The sequence below is a fragment of the Pleurodeles waltl genome, chromosome 12 (assembly GCF_031143425.1).
Source record: "Pleurodeles waltl isolate 20211129_DDA chromosome 12, aPleWal1.hap1.20221129, whole genome shotgun sequence".
NCBI lineage: Eukaryota > Metazoa > Chordata > Amphibia > Caudata > Salamandridae > Pleurodeles > Pleurodeles waltl.
In genome coordinates, this window is record NC_090451.1 from 351,269,912 (window position 1) to 351,297,737 (window position 27,826).

The 27,826-nt window shown below is 40.6% G+C and overlaps 1 protein-coding gene across 1 annotated transcript in view; it reads left to right on the plus strand.

Annotated features, from left to right (window-relative positions):
• The window catches only part of RHPN2 (rhophilin Rho GTPase binding protein 2), a 220,404-nt gene extending 192,892 nt beyond the window's left edge, over positions 1-27,512 (plus strand). Inside the window, exons 14-15 of the mRNA XM_069216541.1 lie at positions 12,712-12,867; positions 23,238-27,512. Of these exons, the coding sequence (XP_069072642.1) occupies positions 12,712-12,867; positions 23,238-23,495 (414 nt within the window). The 3' untranslated portion in view covers positions 23,496-27,512. The remainder of the gene's footprint in view (positions 1-12,711; positions 12,868-23,237) is intronic.
• The last annotated feature ends 314 nt before the right edge of the window (positions 27,513-27,826 follow it).

Genomic DNA, 27,826 nt, shown 5'->3' on the forward strand with positions numbered 1-27,826 from the left:
AAGTAGATTGTTGTGGAGTGACAGAGTTGAGTAATGTAGGAGAGTGGAATGGCAGAGTGGAGTTGAATGTTGTAGAGTTGAGTGACAGAGTGGAATGGCATAGACTGGAGTGGAATAGTGTGTTATAGAACAGAGTGGAGTAAGGTGACATAGTGACACAGCGGGAGTCGAATGAAGCCGTCTTGTACAGTGGCGTAGAGTGTTGTCAAGTGGAGAAGGGTAAAGTGCAGTGATGCGGAGTAGAGTGGCATCTAGTGCATTGGTTTTGAGTAAAGTGGTGTTGATTGCAGTACATAGAGGATGCAGAGTGGTGCAGAGTAGATTGCTGTGGCGTACAGTGCAGTGACAGAGTAGATTGTTTCATAGTAGAGTGAAGCAGGGTAGAGGTGAGTGGTGCAGGGTAGACTGCATAGGTGTAGTGTAGAGTACAGTGGCGGGGAGTGCAGTGTCACAGAATAGATTTGATTGGCGTGTAGTTGTGTATAGTATAGGTACGTAGAGTGCACTGGCGTGGAGTGCTGTAGAGTGGTCTAGAGTTGAGTGGTATAGAGTAGTGTAGAGTACAGTGCACTGGTATACAGTAGAGTGGTGCAAAGGAGAATGGCACAGTAGACTAGAGTGACGTACAGTGCAGTTACATAGCGTAGGGTGTTGTAGTGTGCAGTGGTGCAGAGTAGAGTGGTGGTGAGCTCAGTGGCGGAGAGTGCAGTCTTGCAGAGTAGTGTTGTAGAGTGCAGTGGCATAGAGTGGTGCAGAGTACAGGGTAGAAAGAGCTGTGGCGTGGAGTACAGTGGCTTAGACTAGAATAGAGTGGCTTAGAGTGCAGTGACAGTGTAGAGTGGCATACATGCAGTGGCATAGAGTGTTGCAGGGTAGAGTATTGTGGCATAGAGTGCATTGGTGCAGAGTAGTTGCTACTGAGTGCATTGGTTTCAGTAAAGTGGTGTTGAGGGCATTGACGCAGAGTAGAATGGTGCAGGTTAGAGTGGGTTGGCGTAGAATGGAGTGGTGCAGAGTGAATAAAGTGCAGTGGCATAGAGTGAAGTGTTGCAGAGAGGACTGGTGCAGGGTAAAGTGCAGTGGTGTAGAGTGCAGTAGCATAGAGTACACTGTTGCATAGTTGACTGCAGTGGCATAGAGTGCAGTAGAACAGAGTGACGACGAGTGGCATAGAGCAGACTTTCAGAGTAGATTGAAGTCGCGTAGGGTGGAATGGAGCAGAGTGGAGCGGCACAGAGTAGTGGTATAAAGTGCATTGATGTAAAGTTAAGTGGCAGAGTGCAGTGTTGCAGACTATAGTGGCACAGGGTAGAGTGGCATGGAGTGGCAAAGAGTTCAGTGGTGCATAGTAGAGTAGGATAGAGTGCACCAGCGTAGAGTGGTGCAGAGTAGAGAGACGTAGAGTGAAGTGGCATAGAGTGCATGGTGCAGAGTAAATTAGAGTGGTGAAGAGTGTAGTGGCATAGAGTGCACTGAAGTAGAGTGGCGTAGAGTGGAGTGGTGCAGAGTAGAGTGCAGTGTTACAGAATACAGTAGAGTGGTGCAGAGTTTAGTGGCACACAGTGCAATGTTGCAGGGTAGTGATTTGTAGAGTGCAGTAGTGTAGAGTGCAATGGTGTAGAGTGGTGGAGAGTAATGTGACCTAGAGTGCAGTGGAGTAGAGTAGAGTTGCAGAGTAGAGTATGGTGGCATACCATGAACTGGTGTAGAGTAGATTGGTGTTGAGTACATAGGCATAGAATGTATTTGTTTTGAGAAAAGTGGCGTAGAATAGAGTGTAGTAGAGTGGTGCAAGGTAGACTTCAGTGGCACAGAGTAGATTAAGTGGCAAAGACTGCAGTGGAGTAGCATAGATTGTTTCAGAGTAGAGAGCAGTGTCCTGGAGTGCAGTGGTGCAGAGTATATAAGAGTGCTTAGAGTGAAATGGCGTAGAGTGGAACAATTCAGAATAGAGTGCCGAAGAGTGTAGTGGCATACAGGGTATTGGCACAGAGTGCAATAGCCTGGCTGCAGAGGACAAAGCAGTGATGTAGAGTGCAGTGGTGAGGAGAACAGTGGCATAGAGTTCAGTGGCAGAGTGTGCAGTGTTGCAGAGCATAGAGGCATGGCGTGAAGTGGTGCAGAGCAGACTGGAGGGGCCCAGTGTAGAGTGCAGTGGCGTAGAGTTGAGTGATGCAGAATGGAGTGATAGAGTGTAGTGGCATAGAGTAGTGCAGTGGCATAGAGTAAAGTGGCATAGTTAGAGGATAGAGAGTGCATTGTTTCAGAGTAAACTGTCATAGAGTGCAGTGGTGTATAGTAGAATGGCATAGAATGCTTTGGCGTAGAATAGCATAGACAGCAGTGGAGTAGAGTACAGCAGTACAGAGTAGGATAGAGTGGTGGAGAGTGCAGTGACAGAGTACAGTGGCGTAGAGTGCAGTGGTGTATACTGCAGTAGCATAAACTATTGCAGATTATGATATAATGGCATGGACTGTAGTAGTGCAGAGTGGATTGGCTTAGAGTGCAGTGATGCAAAGTAGCGTCAGTGGCACAAAGTGGAGTGGTGCAGAGTGAAGTGGGGCTGTGTACAGTGGCGCAGAGTACAGTGGCATAGCGTTTATTAAGAGCAAAATGGAGTGGTGCATGGTAGAGTACAGTGGCCTAGAGAGGCATAGAATACACAGTAGATTAGAATGGGGTAGAGTAGATTGGCATAAAGTGCACTGGCACACAGTAGTATGCATTGGAATACAGTGCAATGGCAAAGAGTGCAGTGCTGCAGAGCAGAGTGGCAGTGGTGAAAAGTGCAGTGGCAAAGAGTATAGTGTTGCATAGTAGGCTAGTGTGACAGAGTGCAATGGCGTAGCGTACTGTAAAGAAGTGAGGTATAGAGTGAGGTGTTGCAAGGTACAGTGCGCTGACACAGTGTGGAGTGGCGTAGGTTGGAGTAGTTCAGAGTAGACTGAAGTGGTGTGGGGTGGTTTGTAGACTAGAGTGGAGTGGGGGTAAAGTGAAGTTTAAATGATGTGGTTATGAGTGCCATTACTGAAATTGAAATGACTAATATGTTTGCACAGACATACAGTTGTAATGATAATGCAAAAAAATAACATCATACAGCCCTCCTGAAGCACACATGCAGTAGCCAACATGGATTGTCACATAAATCCTCTCACCGTTAAGTCAGAGAAAGAAAAGTAAGCAATAAGCCCCTTGGAAGACAGAGCCTGAGCTTTTACATCTGTCTTTGAACACACAGCAAATGTGTTGAGATAAGAACAAGATTTAAATGTCTGTTTACAGAACTCGAACACTGGTGGGAAATTACAATAAATAGGGTTTGGAAATCAGAAGGGATAAACTAAATTAGGATAGCCTAAAACAAATAGAGCAGCAAATAGAAAGCAATGTGAGTTACAACCTACAAAGCCAGTGGTAAGCAATGGGCAGAATGCATTCCCAGGGAAGCTATCCGAATGTCCTGAGACATCGTTAGCAAATGACTACGGCTGAGAGTATATATTCCTAAAGTCTTGACAAGCAGTACTTCAAAAGTATGCATTCATGAACTATCATCCCGAATACATATATGTTCGATGGCGTGTAGCTGCAGATACACATGCTGTGCATATCTCACCATCTAGTGTTGGGCTCGGAGTGTTACAAGTTGTTTTTCTTCAAAGTAATCTTTTTTTTGAGTCACAGGATTGAGTGACTCCTTCTCTCTGTGATAGTGCGCATGGGCATCAACTCCTTTGTTAGATTGTTTTCTTTTCGCCGTCGGGTTTGGACGTGTTCCCTCTCGCTCCGTGAGTTTTGGTTCGGAAATTCTCTAATCTCTCAAACTTTTCTCATATCGTTGGTATTGTTTCGAACATGGTTTCTTTATGCACTCGATTCGACAGTAACGTCAGGATCAAGGAAACGCCCTTTTGGGCGCTCGCACACTCTTTGGGCCTTGGTGGTCCTTCTGCATAATAGACTAATGGATCGGACTCCATTCCGATTCTGTCCTCAGTGCCACTCCAAATTTCCATACACCAACCAGCACTTGGGCCCGTAGTTATACTTTTTTTAGCGCCGCATTTGCGCCGCTTTTTGACGCAAAACGGCGCAAACCTACAAAATACAATGGTATTTTGCAAGTTTGCGCCGTTTTTTGCGTCAAAAAACGACGCAAATGCAGCGCAAAAAAAGTATAAATACGGGCCTTGGTCTGTAATCACTGTCTTTCGCCGGAAGTTCAAGAAGAAACCTGTGAGGCGTTTTGGTTTTTTCGATCCAAGAAGACGTTACGCAATCGAAGGGTAAGAAGACTGGAGATGGCGTCCACCACCGACACCCTCGAAGAGGAGCAGGCACAAATGGCAGTTTCGATCCCAGACTCCGACTCCGAGCAGGGTTCAGATGACGACAGCCAGCCAATAGCAGCGGCGCAGTACGTGAGTACACCTACCCCAACACCACTTTTTAAGAAATCAGGCAAGGCCTTGGGTGCATCACTGCTGTCAAGCCATGGTTCCACCCAGAAACAATTAACCGTTGACTGACCCTTATATTCGCGTCGAAAAAGGCCAAAACACTCCACCAACAGGTTACCTCGCCTGTTTCGGTGTTGGTGTGGAGCCGAAAAATAGAAGCTTCCACCTCCAAACCGAGTCGACACCCAACATCATCGGATCCGAAAAGAGTACACTCTGCTTCAGAGCCAAAACCTCTGCTAACAGCTTCAGACACGAAATATCTTGGTCCAACTTCAGAGCCGAAAAAAGCATTGTATACAGAGGAGACAGGGCTTTCAGCTCGATTGAGGCATGCGCCCAAAACATATATTGAACATTCCTCTAAGGGCACAAAACATACCTCTGAACATCAAATGGAGAAATCGGACATCCAACCCATTTTGGATGTTATTGACAGCAAGCAAAGGAGAATCCAAATCCAGAAAGAGACTGGAAAAATTATTACTTCTCCGCCTCCACAAACTAAAAGGAAGTTAGAATTTTAGGAGACTCTTGATACTGCCCCACCACTGGCAACAATTTGCAAGCAGAGGGAAAAGCTGAAACCTCTTGAGCTTTCTCCCCTACATTCACTGCAACTTTCTTTTTCGCTACAACCTCTCAGCCCTTCACCACCTTCACTATCACACTCTCACACTTCCTCACAAGAAGAACAAAGGGGTGATTCCAGTTGCACTGTAGACCCATGGGACATGTATGATTCGGATCCTATCCATCTAACGATCCGGATCTCTAGCCTACCAGACTATCTCCACCAGAGGATAGTACAGCATATAACCAAGTTATATCCAGGGGAGTTGCATACCTTGGAGTACAAATGCATGCAGAACCTGTAGGGGAGGATTTCCTTTTTAATACCCTATCCTCAACGCACAAGGAATACCAGTGTTTTCCAATGCTTCCTGGTATGCTTAAGCATGCAGAAGAACTATTCAAAGAACCAGTTAAAGCTAGGGTTCTAACACTGAGCATTGACAAAAAATATACGCCTGCACCAACAGACCCAATTTACATCACACATCAATTACCACCAGATTCCATTGTGGTCAGTGCAGCCAGGAGGCACGCAAATAGCTAGTCTCCTGGGGATACCCCCAACAAAGAAAGCCATAAATTTGATGCTGTGGGGAAAAGGGTGGCAACACAAGTAGCCAACCAATGTCCTATTGCCAATTCCCTGGCAATTTTAGCAAGATATGACAGGGCACTTTGGGATGAGATGCAAGAATTCTTGCAATACATACCCAAGGAACACCAAAAGCGGGCGCAGCAAATTGTGGAAGAAGGACAGACCATCACAAATAACTAAATTAGGTCTGCTTTAAATGCAGCTGACACTGCAGCTAGAGGAATTAATACCACCATCACAATTAGACAATATGCATGGTTAAAGTCCTCAGGTTTTAAACCAGAGATACAACAGGCAGTCCTTAATATGCTGTTTAACAAACAGCAACGTTTTGGACCAGAGGTGAACACGACCATAGAAAAAAACAAAAAAGACTCCGACACAGCAAAAACCATGGAAGTCCTTTATACCACACCATTTCAGGGTTCCTTTCGGAAACCACAATTCAGGGGAGGTTTTAAAACCCAAACTGCAGAGGCTTCCACCTCCTATCAGAAGCAAGGACAGCACTTTTATCCAAGGGAGTCATTTAGAGGCTCTTACAGAGGACAACATTTTAGGGCCAGAGGTAAATTCTCAGCCTCCAAAGGTGCTTCCACACCCACTAAACAATGACTTCCCAAACATCCCACAATTCTACATGTCTCCTATGGGAGGAAGACTGCAACAATTCCATTCTCACGGGCAAAAAATCACCACAGATCAATGGGTACTCTCAATTATCCACAATGGTTAATTGCCTAGAGCTCATCTCTGCTCCACCAAATATTCCACCTCGTTCTCACAGATTCTCTCCAGAACATATATTCTACTAAAACAAGAGGTACAATCTCTACTACTTGAGGAGGCAATAGAAACAGTTCCCATCTCACAGCAAGGAATAGGAGTATATTCCCTATACTTTCTTATACCAAAGAAGGATAGTACTCTCAGACCCATTCCCGATCTCAAGCCTCTAAATCTATATATCCTGTCAGAACATTTGCACATGGTCACTCTACAGGATGTTATTCCCTTACTGCAAAAACAAGATTACATGATAGCGTTAGATCTGAAGGATGCTTACTTCCACATTCCCATACACCCAGCTCACCACAAGTATCTAAGGTTCGTAAATGCAGGCAATTACTATCAATTCTACTCTTTGGGGTAACAACAACACCATGATTGTTCACAAAATGTCTAGCTGTAGTAGCAGCATACCTCAGAAGGCAACACATACATGTCTTCCCTTATCTAGACGATTGGTTAACAAAATCCAGCGCCATTCTAAAATGTCAACACACACAATACACAAGATACGCCATACAAGTTATGGTTCACAATCAATTACCAGAAATCTCATCTTCAGCCAGGACAAATAAAACCTTATCTAAGAACAATTCTGAATATTCTGAATACTCAATCAGCATTAGCCTACCCAAATCCAAAATGGATACAAGCCTTCCACTCCCTCATATCCCGAATGCAGGCCAATCAAACATATACAGTAAAACTTGTCATGAAACTATTAAGAATGATGCCATCGTGCATATCAATAGTGCCAAATGCACATCTAAAGATGAGACCACTTCAACAGCGTCTTGCAACAATGGCCTCAGGCACAGGGTCAGCTAGGGATCTAGTGTTAGACCGCCAAACTTACAAATCTCTGCAATGGTGGAATCACAACAACTTAGCAAAGGGGCGGCCATTTCAAGACCGTGTGCCACAGACCATAATCATAACAGATGCATCAATGATAGGTTGGGGAGCCCATCTCAACAATCTAACAATACAAGGGGAATGGGACTCAATCCAACAAACTTATCACATAAACCACTTGGAATTATTAGCAGTGTTCTTGGCTATCAAGGCATTTCAACCACAGATCATACACAAAATAGTCTTAATAATAAGGACAGACAACAAGACAACAAAGTATTATCTGAAAAAGCAGGAGGGACACACTCATCCCAATTGTCTCTTCTAGGTCAAACGATATGGAAATGGGCAATTCACAATCACAATCACATTCATCTGCTAGCAGAATACATCCCAGGGATACACAACCAGGTAGCAGACCTTCTAAGCAGGACGCAACAACAAATACACGAATGGGAGATTCACCCACAAATCATTCAACATTACTTTCAAATGTGGGGAACACCAAACATAGACCTTTTCGCAATAAGCGAAAATGCAAAATGCCAAAACCTTGCCTCCAGATACCCACACCCTCAGTCCAAGGGCAATGCTCTATGGATCAACTGGTCAGGGATATTTGCTTACGCTTTTCCCCCTCTCCCATTAATTCTATTTCTGGTCAACAAGATGCGTCACACTTCCCTCACCATGATACTCATAGCTCCCACGTGGGCACGTCAACACTGGTACACAACACTGCTAGATCTGTCAGTAGTAGCACATCACAAGCTTCCAAACAGACCAGACCTGTTAACTCAGAGCAGGGGTCCAATCAGCCATCCCAAGCCCAGTGTGCTCAACTTAGCGATTTGGCTCCTGAGGTCATAGAATTTGGATATCTACAACTTCGATTAGAATGTATGGACATTCTAAAACAAGCATGTAAGCCAACAACTAGGCAGTGCTACGTAAATAAATGGAAACATTTTGTATACTACTGTCAACCTAAAACTATTGATCCACTTAAAGCATCAGTACAGGATACTTTGTGTTATTTGCTTTATTTACAAAAAGCAAATCTTGCCTGTTACTCAATTAAAATTAATTTAACAGCGATGTCAGCCTACCTACAAAATAGACAACATACCTCTCTGTTTAGAGTTCCCGTCATAAAAGCATTTAAGGAAGGTCTTAAACGAATTACTAGAGTTCCACCAGCTCCTGCATGGAATCTAAACATTGTGCTTACAAGACTTTTGGGTCCCCCATTTGAACTCTTGCGCCATTCAATTTCTAACATGGAAGGTTGCTTTCTTGGTAGCAATTACTTCCGTAAGAAGGGTAAGTTAAATTCAAGTATTTACTCTAGAAGAACCTTTCTTCCAGGTACACAAACACAAAGTAGTACTTAGAACTAATCCAAATTTTTTGCCTAAAGTGGTTTAACCTTTTCACATTAATCAGACAAAGGATTTTAGAAAAACTAAACAACTTTTTGTTGCTTTCCAACAACCTCATAAAGGTAATCCCCATTTCAAAACAAGGATTAGCTAGATGGATTGTAAAAGGTATTCAAACATGCTACCTCAAAGCAAAAAGGCAGATATTAGTAACTCCAAAAGCACATTCCACTAGAAAAAAGGGTGCAAAGAAGCCACATGGTCCACACCACACACATTCACTAAACATTACTGTGTTGATGTGTTATCTCGACAACAAGCCAATGTTGCCAAGCAGTGCTAAAAACACTATTTCAAAATACGGCAACTCCTACGGGCTAACTACCGCTTACTTGGAGGAGAACTGCTTTTTAGTCTATGCATAGCATGTGTATCTGCAGCTACACATGCAATTGAACAGAAAATGTCAGTTACTCAGTGTACATCTGTTCGTGGCATGTAGCGCTGCAGATTCACATGGACCCTCCCTCCTCCCCGGGAGCCCGTAGTCATTGTAGTACTTAATCATGTACATATGTATATACATTGCATGGACATCTTCTTTACTATATATATATATATATATATATATATATATATATATATATATATATATATATATAGTTGTTCATACAAAAGTCTTCACTCCTTGCTTCACCCTCCTGCGGGAAAACAATCTAACAAAGGAGTAATACCCCTGCGCACTATCACCGAGAGGAGGAGTCACTCGATCCTGTGACTCAAAAAAATTACTTCTTCAAAGAAAAACAACTTGTAACACTCTGAGCCCAACAGTAGATGGCGAGATATGAATCTGCAGCATTACATGCCACAAACAGATGTACGCTGGGTAAGTGACATTTTCCATATATTCACTGAAAAAAACAAAGGTTACAGAGATGTTATAGTTCGTAAATAGAATTTTTTTTAAACTTAGAAATTCACTGAAAAAAAACAAAGTTTACAGGGATGTTATAGCGAGGGTCTGAATTTACTTGCACAAAACCATACAAATTCAGCAGTTATAGTTGGCAGCCCTAACTATAACGTATGCCCCTGCAATGCATTGCTTATCACCTCACATATTACATCACTTGCAACACAGTCAGTGACATCACTGATGACATCTCAAATTACATCACTGATTACATCATCCATTTTGTGTAAAACTGTTAAAAAAAAAACAAGAATTAAAGGGTAGATTGTATAAGTTAAATTAGTAGTGTAGTGATCACTGATTTTATTTGTAATATTCAGAATGTGAGTGGGTATATGTGTATGAGTGTTTGTGTTTGGTTGTGTAATAGCATGTACAATTGCATGACTGATTGCATTAAAAGCTCTTTTACTGAGTGCGTGGGTTACAGTGCTGCTGTGACTGAAAGATGTGGATATGTGAATAGTTGTATGTTTGAGTCTTTTTCACAGTATCTGTAGGGGTAAATGAGTGTCTGAGTGTTTGTATGCTTCAGTGAGTGGCTGTGTGAGTGGCTTTTTGAGTAAGTTAGAGGCTGTGTCTGTATGGGTGACTTAGCGGGTGTGTCAGTCACTATATGCATAAGTGAGTGTCTCAGTGAATGTATGGATGAGCGTGTACTTGTATCATTGACTGTATAGGAGAGTACGTATGTGTATTGGTATCTATAAAAGTAACTGACTGTGTTTGTGGGTAACTGTGGAGGAGTGAGTGGTTGTGGTATTTGTTGTACAGGTGAGTGAGTGGGTGTTTAGCTAGTTGTATGGGTGAACGAGTTATTGGGTGTCTGAATACATTGGTGAGTAATTTGGTGTATGAGTGCATGTATTAGTGGATAGGTGGGTGAGTTAGTGGCTGTATACAAGCAAAGGTGAAGAATATATTAGCTGTATAGCTATGTGAGTTTTCTATGCATCTATAGCTCACTATTACAGTAGGTGCATGGCACAATAAACGATTTTGTGACTGGCTGTATGAGTAAGCTAGTTCATGTGTGTGCATTTTCAAATGAGGGTTTTGTGTGTAGTTTAATGGGTGTGTCAGTTATTGTGAGATGGTGTGAGTGGGTGTGTGTTTGAGTGGACATGTGAGTGGGGTGTGAGAGTTTGTAGGTGGATGATGTCATCAGTGATGTCATTTGAGATATCATCAGTGATGTCACTGGGCATATCATGAGCGATGTAGTATGTGAGGTGATAAGCAGTGCACTGTGGAGACCTAAGTTATAGTTAGGGCTGCTAACCATAATTGCTGAATTTCTATGGTTTTGTGGGAGTAAATTCAGATCCTAACTATAACGTCCCTGTAACCTTTGTTTTTTTTAAGTGAATTTCTAAGGTTTGTATTTTGCTTCTGTTTCCTAAATATAACCTCTTTGTAACCTTTGTGTTTTTTCAGTGAATTTGTAAGGTTTTTTAAATGAACAGGAAGACTGTCTAAAGGACCAGGGCTAGGGGGAGATGTCTGTCTTGGTTTGAGAGAGCATGTGTTTTGGAGTGAGTGTAAAAGTGTCTTTCTGGGTGTGAGAGTGAATGTGAGAGGGTATGTCTTGCTAAGAAAGTGGGTGTGACACTGTCTCTGTTGAAGTGAGGGTGGGTGTGAGAGTGTATGTCTGGATATGAGAGTGTCTGTTGGAGTGAGAGTGGGTGTAAGAGTGTCAGTCTGGGTGTGATATTGGATGTAACAGGGTATGTCTTATTGTGAGAGTTTGTGTGAGAGTGCCTGAATGAATGCCTGTGTGTGTGTGCAAATATTTTATTATTTTTTTTGAAAATGTTTTTCGAAATCCGTGGATTTCGGAAAATGTTTTTTTTAAAATTACTTTTTACGCATTTTTCTCAAGTGTATTCATATTTATTCCTCGTGCACATTTACATGAGCCCTCTCGGGTCAGGAACTTGTACCCTGACCCCTTCATATGAATTGTAGCCCACATTTCAGCCCCGGGGACCGTGGCAGGTGCACAGATCCTCGTATCTAAAATGGAGGGAGGTTGCAATGAATGTAAAAGGGCAGGGTAGAGCTTCCCTGACCCCAGAGGGATCATGTAAATGTGCCTGAGGAATAAATACTTAGTATTTATTTCTCAGGCACATTTACATGATCCCTCTGGGGTCAGGGAACTCCTACCCTGACCCCTTTACATCAGTTGCAGCCCACATTTCAGCCCTGGGGACTGTTCCCCGATAAAAAACATGGCGGCTGCAACTTCCCTGTCAGGTTGCAGCCAGCCAATCAGAAGCTTTCTATGGCTTGTGCATCCACGGATCTATCTGCGTAGCATCCGTGTCCGTAGATATCTATATTCTTTGGTCTTAAATATCACCAAAACTACTGAATGGATTCACACCAAATAACAAAAAGTGTGCTTTCGGGACCAAGATCTAGCTTTCTTCCAAATTTGGTGTAATTCCGTTTCGGTGCGGGCTGTAGTTGTGTTCAACATTTTTTTAAATCCCATTGACATATAATGGGGGAAAAGCGTTTTGGAACCTCTCCACCACCCCTACTTCTCAGCCCCCATTTGACAGATCACCCTAAACTGTCTAGAAAGCAGCTGAGCTGACCAAAGTAATCATTTTGAAAATGTTCTGACGATTCATCAAACAGTGCCAAAAGTATTGGCAAAACAAAAAACGCTCCATCTATCATAAAAATGGTCCTAACTATTAAGTACCCAATGGCAACGACCACTAGGTCATCTTTGGAAGATGTACCACTTGTCATATTGTATTTCACAGATGCACAAGTAAATTTCTGTGGAGTAAAGGACCAACAATAGATGCTATCCCAGTAGGGAGTGTACACTTAGCAGACAATTGTATTGTGCTGGATGAAAAACACCACCTACTAAGCAAATTGTATATGTCGTATAATACTCCAAATGGATATTTTAATAATTGAAGGTATATGTGATTCTTCATAGAACTGCTTTTGCATTGATTGTCATTTTAGCTTGTGGGCTTAATGCTACTAATTACATTGAATTCCTCTTGCTGTTCACATAATAAACTGCAGGCATTTGTCATTTAGGATCGGGGGCTAAAAGAAGGCGACTATATCGTTGCAGTTGAAGGCAAAGACTGTAAGTGGATGGGAGTGAGCGAGATTGTCAACCTGTTTAAAGGAACTGGTGAAAAGGGTATTGAGATTCAGGTCATAAGCACCCAGGAGCAAACGTCATGTCTGGTAAGTGGAGAGTTTGCTTTGTATTTGTGAGTTAATAAAAAAGTGTTTTTATGAAAAAGCACAATAGTTGAGACGGTCAAAATAAAATAAAAATAAGCTAGTGTTTCAACTCTTGCATGACCCATTCATGTGAAGTGTACAGAATGGAAGTGGTTATGGTATTCTGTTTATGTACTTGACCTTCAGAAGCTTTCAGACAGTCGGTTTAAAAAATAAATGCCCTTGAACATGTCCAGTACTCTAAAGGTAGACAAGTGACTTATCCAGGAACATGGCAATGAAAAATTAATTTGAAACCTTGAGCATATGCACACTTTTCTTAGCCTGTTGTTTTAAAAGAATATTAACCAATGAGGGTCTTTCTGGCAAGTAGATGTGTTGCTCTCCTATTATATTTGATTTACTATAGCACTTTAATCCAAGGGCTGTGCAAAACAAATGAGATGTTTTTCTAAAATATTTTATTAATCTCGTTCCAGGCTCTGCCAAGTTCGTTATCCTTTTTCCTCATTTAGTTTCCCTACGTAGCGTGGTGCCTTCTGTTATGGCCCATTTTAGTGTTCCCTCATGGCATTCTTTGAATTTCCATCTCATTGTTAGTTGCCACATCGCCAATGCAAGGGCAAGATCAATAAATCTGGTTTCTACTTTGTTGGCTTTAGGCCATGCACTTATTTATTTATTTTTCTTTCTTTTTATTATTTTTCCTCATTTTACCTCAGAAAGAGCACTCTCTTGTGAGCGAAACTTTCTCAAGTGCACTGTTCTTGGCTCCAAGACAGAGACAGTCAGTAATTTGAGATATGTGGTACCTCCTATACAGATACTGACAGAGAAGATGCAATCACTAGACAAGTTTTCTGCCATCAGGCAAAGTTCAGCTGGGCCCCAGAAACTAGGTTCTGCATTCCCCTTTTTCCCCTCACTTCTCTTATCCATTTTGTAAAACAATTTAACAGAGCTCCAACGCGCCTCAAACCGGAGGCTCAGTTTGACACCACTTTTTACATATTTCTCTTCTTGCCAGGAGAAACAGGAGGAAAATGAGTTTCATTTGGTTTACTGCTAATTTACCATCTCTCCCCTCCTTCCACAGTACCCTGAATAAAATGACCGTAGGGATTACCTTCAGCATCACTCCTGAAAGGTCTGATATTGTCTTTTCCACTTTTTGCCAGAAACCCTCAAGAGCCGGGCAATTGACAAACAAATGAACATTGTCTGCTTCTTGAGCTCCACATCTCTTGCACCTAACTTGACCACTTTCACTGAATTTGGCCAGATTCACAGGTGACCAGAAGGCTCTGTGGAGAGTGAAAAAGTGGCTCCTCTAATGCAGCAGATTTCACCACTGAAAAAAGAAATCTCATAGCTACTTGCCATAAATCCGTCAACTTCCTCAGGTTTCTATACATAAGAAGGCGATTTCATGTTTTCATTTGTCGCATATAGAAGATGATACCAAAGGGCTACTTCTTTTTTTTATGAGGGGATCCTGAAGTTCCTCCTCCATTGCATGGGTCTCTACATGGATCTAGATACCTTTCGGTCCCCAACCAGGCAAGCAACTGATGGTATTTAAATCTGGATAATGGCCCCTTGGTGATTTCTTGTGAGGTATCCCATAAAAGCTCTTTGCCATCTTCCACCACCTGCACCCATTTGTTAATGCCACTCTCTCTCTCAAGGAACTCATAAGTTGGTCTTTCCTATGACCAGAGGTTCCCAGAGAGACACATATTTGAGATAGCTTTCTATAATGTGGAATCCCCAATAATCGAACCTCATACCATAAGCTTGCAGCAGATCTGAGGCACTTCAGCTGCACTTTCTTAAAGAAAACGTTGGTGCACTAAACGTATAGGAAAACCCCTCCCTCGAATAACTGGCTGACATTTCTCTATATATATCCCCTGCTGGTGACTTGTTAGGGTGGAGGAGAAGCATTCTGCAACTTTTCAACTGAAATGCCCAGCAATACACCTGTATATCTGGTAAGGCTAGGCCCACTTTATCCAATTTCCTCCTGAGTTTTTTCAAGGACAACGAAATAGCCTTTCCTGCTGAAATAAAGGAGATTATTTTTCCTTTAATTCTGGCCAGCTCTTTCTTATCGAAACAAAGAGGAATGTTAAACAGAAAGGTAAGCTTTGGCAGGATGGTCATTTTGACAAAGTTCCCTGGTCCACAGATGGTGAGTGGCGCGTTCTGCCAGTCTTTCAATTGCATTTCCACCTCATCACCCACCCTCTTTAAGTTAACTCTTGAAATGTCCTCCAAGTACTGCACAATTCTTAATTCCAGGTATCTTATCTTTCTTTTACGCTCGACTCCCTCCCAAGCTAAATTCGAGGTCATTATTTCTGACTTGTATTCGTTGACTTAGTATCCTGAAAATTCTCCAAATAACCTTACCTCTAGTATGGTTTGTAAGCTTGGCACTTTATTCCTCAGAGTTGTACATCATTAGGTCATTGACATATAATGTTACTTTCTTTGGCCTTAATTTCCTCATTCCTTCTTAGACTTTCTGCTAAGGGTTCTGTATTTAAATCAGAGAGAAGCAGGGATAGGGGACACCCCTGCCTGGTCCCTATCTGTCTCTTGATCTGCTCTGTTAGATTATTATTCATCAACACCTGAGACCTCGGGAGTTATACATTTGTTGGATAACTTTGAGAAACGTGAGTTCTATCCCCAAGTGTTTCATAGTGGCCATTAAATACTACCAATTCACTCTGTTGAATATCTTGGCGGCGTCAAATGTAAAATGGCTAAAGGGGTTTCTAATGCTATTACCAAGTATATAGAATCTATCAAAGAGTTTGTCAATTCTGGTAAATGCCTACCCGGGAGGAATCCTTTAGTACTAAGATACAAATTTCTGGGGTTCCTGTAATACGTATGTCTGTAGCTACATTAATCAGGTCAGTTATGCAATGCATGGCAACTTCAATTCATTTAGTAAAAATCTGAGCTCTACATACAGGACATTTCTATTTGTATTTATAGCTTTTCTAGAGCGCATGTGACCAAAAGGTATTAAAACGCTAAGAAGAAGAGGGAGAGATCAGGCAAAAAGTAAGAGCCAGCTGGTTCATCCTAACCCCAAGTGAAACCTTTAACCACTCCAAACAAGTAAACAACCATTATTTTCAGATTTTTCCAAAACACTAAATACTGTTCATTACTGCGGATGTACTCTTGGAGGGAATTGCACAGCCTTCTTGCCGCTACCGAGAAAGCCTGTTCTCCCAACCTGGCTTTCTTAATCCGTGGTACCACCACCGTATATCGCCCAGTTGATCTCAAGTGTCTCCTGGGCACATACCAGTTCACAGAAGCCATCAGGTAACTTGAACTGTGGCAATATAGGGCTTTATGCATCAACGATAGGGCCTTAAAGGATACCCGTTTCTTAATGGGCAGTTAGTGAAGATGTCGCAGACCTTCAGAAATAGGGGAATGTTTGGGTAGTCCTAGAACTAAACAGCTACTGCGATCTGGATGATTTGCACTTTGTCTAGAGAGAGCTGATTGATGTTTAAAAATAAGGTATTACAGTAGCCCAGACAAGATGAAATAAGAGCCACGGCCACAGATAGCCTGAGCTCTTAAGGCAGCAAAGGCAAAATCTTTAGAATTTGAATCATTCAAAAACATGAAATAACCTTTATATTCATCTGGGTGTCGAATGTGTAGGTGTTATCGAACATCAGACCCAGATTTTTGGCACCTACTAATGGCACAGGAAGTGCCCCATAATTCTCTGGCCACCACCTTTCAGTCCAGATGAAACTACCTTTTCCAAACACAACAATCTCAGTTTTTTCCCCATTCAGTTTCAGCTGTTTCCTATTCATCCACCCACTGACTTCCAAAATACAGGCCCGAAACCTGTCCACTACCACATCCCAATCATCCATACTGGAAACAATCATCTGGGTGTCATCCGCGTAGGAGGACACCTGGAATCCAGAGGATCGTACTAGTTTCGCTAGGGGAGACTGATAAAGATCAAATAGGGTCAGGCTCAAAGATGACCCTTGGGGTACTCCACAGGGAAGCTGAAAGGGAGCAGCCATGAATCGATCTCTCATACAGGAAAGATTCCAGCAGCTTCAGTGCCCCATCTCCCAGGCCCACCTGTTGCAACCTTTGCACCATCAAAGCTGGAGAGATGGTGTCAAAGGCTGCTGATAGATCTAGCAGTACCAGGATAGCAAAACCTCCCAGATCCACTTGCCTACAGATAAAGTCTGTGGTGGCAAGGAGAGCCGATTCCATACTGTGATTCTTCCTAAACCCATTCTGCGAGGGGTCAAGGAGATCATGATCAAGGAGAAATTTGGCTAAATCCTGGTTTCCATGCTTCTCCAAGATTTGGAGCAGGTAACAGCAAGACTGGACACAGATTTTTCAGGTCGCTAGGGTCGCCTTCAGGTTACAGCTTCCTTTCCAACCTGGGGATATATATCCCAGTTTCCAGTACCTCTGGAAAGATTTTTTTGAGGGCCTCTGCTATGAAGTCTAAAGCAAACTGCAGAACGATAGCCAGGCAAGGATCATCAGGAGAACCAGATTTAATACTAGCCACAGGGTCTTGATCTTAAAGGAAGGCAGTGGGGAGAATCTGGTCAAACCCACCTTTCACCTAGGCGTTGGGATAGATCCTGTTAATTCTTTTAGGGGTTAAGTATGCTTTGTGAATACATTAGAAATGTATTAGCCTGAATCATACGTTTCTACAATTATTGGGTGTGCTTCTCAGAAATCCTCCTAAGACATCTTCAATAATTGGGCTACAAACATGTACCTCTCAGCCTTTCGTCAGTGAGTCCAGCGAGCCTGTGAACTAGCTCAGAAGTGGCTGGCACATGAGAATTACTGCCCTACATACACATTCTATGGAGATTAACTCAAGATCTTCACCAATCTGTCCTCCTCCCTGCTTCTCTTTTTAGCTCCCAGTGGTATTTCCAGCAATATTAATAGTTGGGAAATGGGCACAGTTTCCTCTGGGTATCGCAATCTCTTGTTTACCCATCTTGTAACCGATAGCAGTCAAAGGCTGCCATTGCAACCTCTTGCTGTATGTGCAATGCTAGTGCTACTGTGCATTTATTGGACCTCCAGTTAGATCCATCAGAATTGTATCTATTTCCCAGACCAGTGCTTTGGAATTGTGATATGTAGTGAAGAAATATAATAGTTGACGCAGTGACACAATTTTTGGCAGGGCTGTTCTCTGCCCTGCCAAGAATGGCAGCATTTTCCAAAATGCTGTGCTTCTTCTCTTTGCCAAATCACCTGAAACTCTCACATCCAGCCATACTGGTATAGAACCTTCATTGCACCCTCTACTTTTAAATGTTTATCAGAGTATATCATCTGCATATGATGATATATTGCTTTAAGCCCTTTTAACAGTGATGCCTCTGAATGTACCCCCTGCCTTATTGTTAATGTCAGTAGTCCGGCAGCGAGGGGGACCAAATACATATTGTTACAATGTAAAGGAAGACATATTAGAATAGAAAAAAACTGAGTGCTAGGGAAAGAACTCTGTTAGTTAACAGTGGTAATAACAATGTGCTTAAAATAATAAAATTCAGTCTTACCATTCAAAGGAGGTTAAAGTAGATGTTGGAAGGTTTCAAATAAAGTGTTCCGTCATACTTGGACATCCCACAACCTATTACAGATAAAAGCATACTCATTGCGAGCCACATAGGAATTCGATGGCACAGAAAACATACATACATTTCACAAACATCTTCTGGAAGGGAATAACGTGTTCCAGACCCAACCAGTGCAATGGTTGCCACCCGCAATCCAGCAGATGTTAATGGGGTAATAACCAAAAGTGTCTTTACCACATCAAAACCATAAAACTTCCAAGTTGAAATTAAACGGTAAAGAAAGAACAATGATGCAACCGGCAGTGAGGGGGCAAGGAGGCCACACCTTCACCAAAATTGTCCCGGGTCAAAACGGCCAAAGAATTGACGCCCTGAGGGATGAACTGATGATCCATAGCCACAGTTAATGCAGGACACAGAGACCAATGGACCCAGGTATACCCACAACAAGTGGGCAAAACACAACAGAGAAGCGGAACCTGGAAGACTTATTTTTGTATTTAGCGCAACTGCACCCTAAGGGCTATACTAGAAACAGCTTGTATACACAGAACAGTAAATAAAAAATGCTGGAGAGAATCACAAGAGACACTGTAAAGCGGGCAGAGGCAGAAGAAGAGAAAAATGTAAGAAGGGAGATATAAAAAAAATCCTCTCTGCAAAATGAAAAGAGAGCAAGTGGAAGGGGTATAAAAAGTACCATAAGCAGGGCTGAGATGGTGGTGGAGCATGAAGCAGGACACACCTGGGATGACGGGCAAGGGTTGAAATGAACCAGGGGGGTGGATGCTTTGTAGGCAACCCTTACTGGTCCTTTCCTAGGCCTTCCGTTGTTCCATAAAGTCTGGCTTCAGAAAGTCATAGACCTCCAATCGGGACGAAAAGTCTCTTTGCAAAAGTGATGTGGTCACAACAAAGTCATTGGGTGCGATTCAACTGCTATTTACAAGGCCAAACATTACATTCAACTGTCATATTATGTCCTCTGTCACCCCTTTCATTTTAAACTAGTACTATTATTTCCAACATCAGAATAGCATCAGACATCAACTTTTATGAACACTGAACCCCTTATGTACAGTCTTCTCTACCTCCAAGAAATCCTTCCCAAATTCCCATGGGTTGTGAATTCATAAGACTCCAGTAGATGAAGACACTCCAGTTTTCTTTGAACAAGGGATACACCCACCCCGGACTTTTGTGTTTACCGTGGTGGCAAATTATTTGCCTTACTACTTCCTCCATCGCTCACCATTTGGAATTGGGAATACAAATTCACCCGAACAACTTGTTAAGTTTGAAGGGTGGTTATCTCTCAGTACAATAGTGAATTGTTTATGAAATAAGCAAGGATGATACTTTTACTCCTGTTACTGTATGAGCTTATGTGGACCCTTCGTTTTTATATGGTGCTTACCTCTCTGGAAACTGAATATGCTCAATTGAACACAGGTCTGGTTAGTTGGGGGACATGTCCAGAAAGGACACTGATTTTGCAACGTGGACTTTGAGGGCAGTGACACTGTATCTCAATAAGGAAGGACAACAACCATTTCCTGAGTTTTGTATTTGGAGACTACCATAACAGTAACAAAAAATACGTCCCTCAGTTCAATACCAAGGGTTTTGTTATGCAAGGTGTGGCTCTAGCTTTTGTTTTATGAATGGGACAAGAGGATCACCTCATTGGTAATTGGAAAACTCATTTATCAGAGTGCTGTCTTTGGAGCACATGAATCAGTTTCCAAACTAAGATTCGGAGTGAATGCTCCGATATCTTTCTAAAGACCATCCGATATGGCTTGATTTATTTTTGCAGTCAAGCAAGTTTCATACACTCGAATGATGGAGTGTGGACTTCATCTTAATGCTCTTCCCTGTGTTTTAAACTTAGAATCTAACTTTTTACACCAATTTACATTTTGTGCAGCTTTTCGTCATGAGTGGGCAGTATTATGTGGACACCTGCAAGTTACCTTTATCCCACACTGGTCAAAGGCGATTTGGTCTGCCTTACTCCATTCACCTACTGTTTAAGGTGAAGCACATGTTCAAGCGGAATCACATCTACTTTCCCTTCTTCATTTTACCAGCATGTTCTCACTACTTCTTAGTTTCTCCTCATTAGAAAAATGTTCTTGTTCCCTCAAGGACAGACCTTTTGTCTCAACATTGTAATGTTTCTATTGGAGGATTAAGTGACAAACTCCCATCTAGATTTGAATCCACCACTAAAAAGAAAGACACTTTTTGAACCAGTGGCCTACTCAAGCTTGGACTTGCTTTCTTGGAAAGCTGCCTTCTTCCTAGCCTCTACCTTTGCAGAGTGAGTGAACTACACTGTTTATGAAGTGGAGGTTTACACTGTTGGGTATCATAAGAAACTGGTGCCGTAAACACACCCTTATTTCTTTCCAAAGCTGCTTACGTCTGGCTGCATCAGTTAGGAGTATATTATAACAATTTTTACTTCTTAAGAATTGTAGAGGCGGGGTTTGTAGTTGCACTGTGTACTGTTGAGGGTTTTTAACTGAACTGTATTTTATGTATTTATGTTTATATATTCCTGTTTTTATTACTATTTATTGTATATTCGCTTTGATGATCGATTGATCGAATAAAGCATGTGTTAAATCAAGTCAAATCAACCATGTTTCAAAAATGTTCATAATCCTCTTTAAGTCTGATGTGCGCATTACAGATAGCAATCATTTTGTATGCACATCAGTCCATCTGTTTATCAGAGTGAGCCTTACAATCGTTTTATATCACAATGAAGTGGTTGCCAGGACATCCATAATTTACTTTATGGGGCCCACTTCCTTTCCTAACAGATAAACCACAAGTGGCTCTTTTTACATGTGTGTATGTATATATATATATATATATATATATATATATATATATATATTTAATTTATAGGGTTTCAAAATGACTATTCAGCTGTATGTTTCCAACACAGGTTTGTAGTCAGGTGGTCATTCCCTCTAACAAGCAGCTACAAGGTGGCTCAGCATCCTTTTTTTGAACAAGAGTCAGATTTTTGTGGCCTTGTGCACTGAATTGGAAATAATGGGCATCGGTCTTCAATTGATTTGTTAGATAATGTTTTCCTAATTGATACCTAAGGAAACACTTCAATATTGGTAACCCTACAGTCTCGCTCCCTCATACCTATGAATAATGCAGAGATTCTGATTGAGAGAAACTATTTTTAGCATCTTGGGGTCAGATGTCTCTGTCATGAACTACAGAAGCAGAAACACTCAGTCATCCGTGAACTTTCATGTGGAGAGTTGTCCCAACATATTTCAGGAATGATGACACTAAAAATTATTTTGCCATTATCCAGGCGTGGAAACAATTGCATATTATTGACGTTTTATAAAAATCTGTACTATTGTCAGACTACAAACCCTCTTCAGGCTCAGGTATGTTTATAGGCTTCTACAACTTCAGAAGTCCAAGCACAAGATATTATTTGACTGATAATCCTTGGGAAAGGATTTGCACCGCTGGGCAAGGATTTTCTTTCCACTAGCCAATGGCAGTTCCAACTTGAAGGGACCCTTTATTGACAAATCTTGGACTATATTTGGTCAAAACAGTAAGGCTGTGTTTGTTCTTCTTCATGCTGTGCTGCTGCTGCATGTAGAAATTCAGTGGTCTCTTAAACCAATACAGTATTGTTTACGAATTAGAGGGCCTGTGTTTCTTTTCTTCGTTACATATATACCTCATCTTTTAGTACCAGGGAGTTAAGTGATTCTTTATCAGTCTAACCCTGCTTTACAGAATACTAGTTGTTCTCTTTTATAGTGCTTGAAAAGTGTTGGCTGATGAGTGCACATCAACACCTTGGTAAGCCTAGAGGAAACGGATGACTTATAACACTGTCACTACAGCATCTTAACAGCTGATAAACTTACCTTTTGTTGTTCCCTTGAACCACTAAAAGTTGAAAACATCAAAGAAGGAACACTTTGAGATTTGCAACACACTGTAATTTATAGAAGGGCAGGGTAAAAGTCTCCAAGGCTGGCTCCTATGTAGCTCAGTTGTTTCTCTGCAAATATGTTTGTGGTGTACTTGTACTGCTGTTTCTTTCGGCTTTCCTACCTCCATTGGAGAGGGTTGAGTGTGTTGTTCTATTCTAATTTTAATAAAGATTGACAATTCCACGATGGAGAAGAAAAACATATTTAACTTTGAAATCAGGTTGTCATGGCTAACTTAATTAAACTGATAAATAACTCTTCCCACACTGAGTATTTAAATTGTAGATAGTTGGCATGAAAATCGAATACAGCAATTACATATAGACAGGTGAAGCAAAGTGACTTAGAAAATTATTTTTGAAAGTACCTTTCAAATGTGTTTTCTGCTCACCAAAATGCTATTTCTTTTGCATTTTTACAATATAAGATACTTCTGTAAATGTCATGACATAAGCAAGACAATAGGTTTTAGAGATACATTTTTGGCTAAGTACAATTACTTTGTCTTTTATAATTTGTTGCATTATTTCAATATCTTATTTAATTGATTATAGGAATATCAAGGGTTCCAAAATGCACAAGGCTGGATTTATTGCTTCAATTTCTTTTCAACCAAAGGGCTTAGTATTTTTAAGTTTGCAAACTAGACTGCACATTTTCAGTTGAAATCAGTCAGAAAAAGTGAAATGATGCCTTTGTAATCTATTCTGTATTGTCTCTTTTTGTGCAGCATAACAAAAGTGCCACCTACTCTGTGGGAATGGAAAAAGCGTACTCCATGATTGGTTTGTCAATTCATGAAGATAAAATTGATACAACCAAGAAGATCACAAAAAAGCTGTCTTTTCTAAGTTGGGGAGTCAAAAATAGGCCGAAATCTGTAAGCACACTCTGTCTACCAGCAGCGGTCAAGGGACTTGACCAAAGAAAAGACCAGAGACTTGGGGCCAGCTTTGCTGATCTGGACACTGAAAGTTCTTTGTACTAGAACGTCATGCAAATGTGACAATGGACTTCTGAATTCATTAACCCATTTGTAAATATCCCTTACCATGAACCATTATATGTAATGAATATATACATATTTTTGAAATCCTGTATATACTTCAGTTGAAGGTGATATTGAACACCTCTTTGAATTACTACTGTACAAAACAAGTGTAAACCAATGTTGTAAATGTGAAGCTGCTTTTCATTGGTCAAATACCTGTTTGTGTGTGTCAGTTATATTTTGTGGCACATAATTTTATTTTGTTGTACTCTCTCATTTCAGGGGCTGACATTTTGGTTGTAATCCATCACATCTGAATTGTCAGAGACAAGGACAGATCAGATTGTTTAACATGAAGAATTTTTAAAAAACGTAACCTATTTCGTTTATCAGAGTTAATATTCTTGTACGTATGGTCAACACATTGGTTTAGGCTGTTCACAGACATGCAAGTTTGAAACAGCAATTTTAACTAAACATTTTACAGACAGTATCTTGTGATATTCTTTGTGTAAATATTTTTCATGTAGGATTTCACCATCTCATTTATTCACTCAGAGTCAGGCTTGATTTGGCATTGGGGGACGATTTAGCTCAACATTCAATATAAAAAAATAGTTTTTATGGTATGTTGAAAATGAAGTAATGTTGAGGTTAAATCATTGCCACTCTTGGAGAAGCATCAGGTCAGGCATTCAACTTTCATTTTAATTGATCATTTATTTTGGATCCTAATTTATGAGCATTTGATAGAGCAGTGTTATCCTTTGCTAATAGCAGTAAGCTACATTCTTAATTTTTAAGTGAACTGGATACATCCCAACAGCTTTGTGGGATGCATAATGTTATGTAGTCCAGTCTTTAGGTTGTCAGAAGAAGTGTCTGGAGAATCTAGGAGAATAGCTAGCAAAGACGGGGTTTACACTAGTCATGACCATGTCTCATTGTGCACAGAATGGCAACAACAATATTTGAAAATGTGAAAAATTACCTACCAGGACTTGTGCAGAATTAATGCTGTTTCTGGTAATTTTTCGAATTGATTGTGATGCTGAAGAGTGGGGAAAATGTTTGCTAACACAGTACCAGATGTGTTTTCCTTTCTACAACATCAGTGCCAAGTTGTAAATAAGAGGCACTCTCCTTATGCAAACACAAAACGTTCCTTGAATATTTGACGATCATTTCTGGTAAAGGATCTTGCCTGGCCAGGATGACACCTACAGTTCCATTTGTCGATCATTTATAATTATGCCCCACGAAGAATCAAAGACCCTTTACTTTAAATATAGTAGTAAAGTTTTTTTTTTTGTTTTTTTTTTTAGAATGGGCCATTCAGCGAGAAAATTAAGATACAGCAGTCTTTTCAGTTTGCTACGTTTTTGGGTGTAAATTCTCCATTCTCTTTGGAAAAATATCCTTTATACCAGATTACATTATGGTACATTATTATTTAAGACTGTAGGGACCAAAACTCCTCATGTCCTGTGCTAGACCTTCATCTTTGAGGCACACAAATCTACATCGAAGATATACGCAAGTTCAGGTTCTGCAGACATTAACAAACATAATGAGTTATAGTTATTTAAAATAAGGTCATTGGAAGTAGATGAAATATAAAACTGTGCAAGGAAAAGGTGTTGATTTTTTGCACCTGATATTTTAAAACGCAATTATAGGCAACAAAGGATTGCAAGGCAGAAAAATATCGAAATGTGAAAGGTAACTTATTCAACGTTGTATAGCATAATTGGTTCCAGCTACGGAAAATGCTGTCTAAAACTTTTGTATGTGGCCACAGTGTTTTTGTTTGATAAGGACGTCTATCACATTGGTCTTCGTTATAGTCTGTTGCGTGAACAGTATCCGCCTTTGTTATCTGACATTGTCTAGGCCAGTTGCTTCACTAAAATTGAATGATTTTTATTTAAATACTCAAGAGGTTTGCCAGAGTAGAGAGGTAGGATCAGGTAGTAGAAGGCTGGAAAGTATAAATAAGCCACTTATGTTTCTGAATGTCACCTCTGTGAAAAGCAGTTAGCATCCTCCATTAGCCATTTATTTGAAAAACTGCATGTTCCCAATTAAAAATCTCCTGCTTCTCCAGAGCCTATCTTTTATCAACAAAATCCAAATTAATGTGTGCTTTCATCTAGGTATAACTATTTCAGTGTTTTATAATGTTTCTAAGCGACAAGAAAAGTCATTTACTTGCCGTGCACTTTGATTCATGTTTATCGAAGACAAATATAAACTCATTTTTTTAATGAGGTGTGGAATAATTAAGAGTTGCTCCAAACTATTTAAAGTTGAACTAGTAACTTATTGTTGTGGAATTGACAGACATCATTTTAGAGGTGCAAGGTAAATTGCATCCACTTTATTTGATTGTCTTAAGCCAGTGCAGCAGATTACACAAAATGGATTTTATCAATTGACATAGCTAGACGTCTGTACTGTTTGTAAATATCTCCCTCCCTAGGCACATTAGAAAAATGTAGTTTAGGGAATGTAGTGCTATTTAAATTCTTGTATAATAATCCACCAATCTTAAAATATTCTCTTGATCTCAAACCATAGCAATCTGCTCCTGAGTGCTGTTTTACAAGCACCGTCAAAAATGTCTGTGGATCAGTTTATAAAGCAATATATGATTATGCCACTTCCTATTGGAGTATCACTTTATGTTAACATAGTAGGTATCATAGCAAATCTTGAATATCTCTTTTAGATGTCTCTGGAGAGGGACAGACAAAATATTTATTTTATAATTCAGAATAATCTGACATCTAAAGTGTGTTCTAGCTCCTTTATGCCTATTTCCATCTCTATTGTATTAATGTTTCTTTTGCTCCACTCTACTTCTTAGATGTTCACTCTTTCCATCACTGTGTTAATGGCACGATTGCAGGGACAAAATACACAACATTTGAATGTTTGGCAATTCAAAAATATGAGGCACTATCCAAGCTTTGCTGGCTTCATCTGATCATGCACAATTTCTTAATCTGTGGACTCTTCCTGCTATTGTTTATAATACCCCAAAGGTATGCTATGCTTTAAATAGTGTCCGTTATGTCACCTAAAGTCAGCCAGAGACAGCTGAAGTATGAAGAAAAGGAAGAAGTAACAGAATGTGTTACGGAGGCAGTGGGTCACATTGATGCTTAGTTCGGCGGAGCCAATGTTTTGAATGCTGGGATTTGCACAGTTCTGATGTACTTCTAGTCACATTCATAATCCAGTGCACTTTTGAGGGTGCTACTCTCCATATGCATATTCATCTTGTTAGCCAGGCCTTACGTTTTTCACAGCATGCAGCATCTGAGCAATGGTGTTGTCCCTTTGTGTAAAGACTAGAGAATGGAATTTTAATAAGTAGTTTTGACTACTGAAGGACTCATATGTGGCCTTACAAGCATAGGAAAGTTGTCAGGCTACATTATTAGACCTCTGATCACTTGTAATAGGACAGCAAAATGGTCTGGGATTAAGGGGCACCTCTTCTTTGGGCTCTTCAGCATGATTTTCCAATGTGTTAATCTAACCCCTTAGTTAAAGTTGAGATAATGCTGAAAATGATTACACAAATAACTGTTTCATAGTTGCTTATCATCAAATGGGAAAATGTAAATAAATATATTTATTAATGGAGTAGGGCAATCATTTACTCCTCTATGTCTTACATAGTTACCTTTTGTGACCGGGTGAATGTAAATATCTGAAGATTTATTTAAGGGTGAGATTTTCTACCCTAGAATGATGATGCAGTCTTTTTTACAAGGCTGCTGACTTTGTATTGACCTGGACTGCCTAAGCATTTATGTATACAGTGCTGCTCACAAATCAGTTCCAAGGAAAACAAACATGACCATGTTTATTGTGCAATATTTAGGGTAACATATTCAGAAAATGGAATTATTGTATCCAGATATGTCAATCACCATTTATAGTTACTTTACATGCTTTTATGTTGTCATGAATGAAAATAATAAAAGTTAGTACTGAAATAGACATGTGCTGAGTGGTTCCTGTTGTATATTGACCTTAGCTAAGAGTGTGACCATCCTATACAGTAAGGAAACTGCATTGTGGTGATTTCTCACTCAGACGATGATGGCTTTCTAAACCTCTTTTTCTCCTGGACTGGATCTTTCATAGATTCACGTGCTTCAATCATTGCCTGTCGTTGAGATGCAAATCCTATGGTATCTTCTGAAGCTGTAGAAACAGTACACATAACTTTTAATGGCCAGAAGACATTACTCTGATTAGCTTATCCACATCATTTATGAAGAACCAAACTCCAGCCAGTCAGGCGACAGCAC